Below are 886 nucleotides of genomic sequence, written 5' to 3' on the forward strand. Positions count from 1 at the left end.
CGCTATCGAATGGATGTCTGGTCTAGCAGGATAATCTAATACGTTGCAAAGCAATAAGTTCTGTGAAAGATGCTATTCGAGGGAATTGTGAGAATCGAATAACATATTTCAAAGCAAGCCAACCTGTATATGTTGAGAGATAGTGAATCTTTTTTTTTGTTTTTCTTTACAAATTACTGTTATCATTCTCGACCAAAATCATGCAATGCAATTTTTATGTGGGCTGACCATCTCAGAGACACTCAATACATATTTACACATCTCAATCAAATACACATTATATACTACAGAAACACCTTTTGTTTTTTATAATGGCTGTGTGCTCTTCTGTGCAAAAGCGTTGCCTGGTATAGCCATGTGTTGTTTATTTTCAGACAAATAGCAAAGTCGAGATTATATTTGTCTAAAGGTAATACACGAAACTACGAATGATACGACCATTGACTTGTTATTTCTGTACAAATCAGTGTCGCATGAATGCTTGATCCTTTCATTATTGATCCGTATGCGCACAAGAAAGGCCTGTAAATATGCATCACACACAATTATTCATCGATTATTATCTACTTTTCTCTTCCCTCCGAATCTGTCAGAAAAGGTTTACTATCGTGTACAGATGTTATATGGAATGTCCAACCTTGCCACAGCTTTCGTATTATTACATATTTATATTGCGTATATATGTATATATGTATATATATATATATATATATATATATAAATTAAAATTTTCATGTTTTTAATTAAAAATATTTAAAAATTAACAATTTTTAACAACAGGAAAATCAGTGATATTTTTAGAACCAGCCTTTATAAAATTTAATTATAAAACTTAATTATTTAAATAATAATCTAAATTAAAAAATGATAATCATTGCACTGAATG

General features: G+C 29.9%; 1 protein-coding gene across 1 annotated transcript in view; it reads right to left on the reverse strand.

The window, feature by feature from the left end:
• LOC105452279 (exostosin-3) overlaps positions 1–886 on the reverse strand; it is a 6,403-nt gene that overhangs the window by 2,067 nt on the left and 3,450 nt on the right. Inside the window, exon 7 of the mRNA XM_011693250.1 lies at positions 638–647. Within this exon, the coding sequence (XP_011691552.1) occupies positions 638–647 (10 nt within the window). The remainder of the gene's footprint in view (positions 1–637; positions 648–886) is intronic.

Source organism: Wasmannia auropunctata, unplaced genomic scaffold (assembly GCF_000956235.1).
Source record: "Wasmannia auropunctata unplaced genomic scaffold, wasmannia.A_1.0 LD336035.1, whole genome shotgun sequence".
NCBI classification, from domain to species: domain Eukaryota; kingdom Metazoa; phylum Arthropoda; class Insecta; order Hymenoptera; family Formicidae; genus Wasmannia; species Wasmannia auropunctata.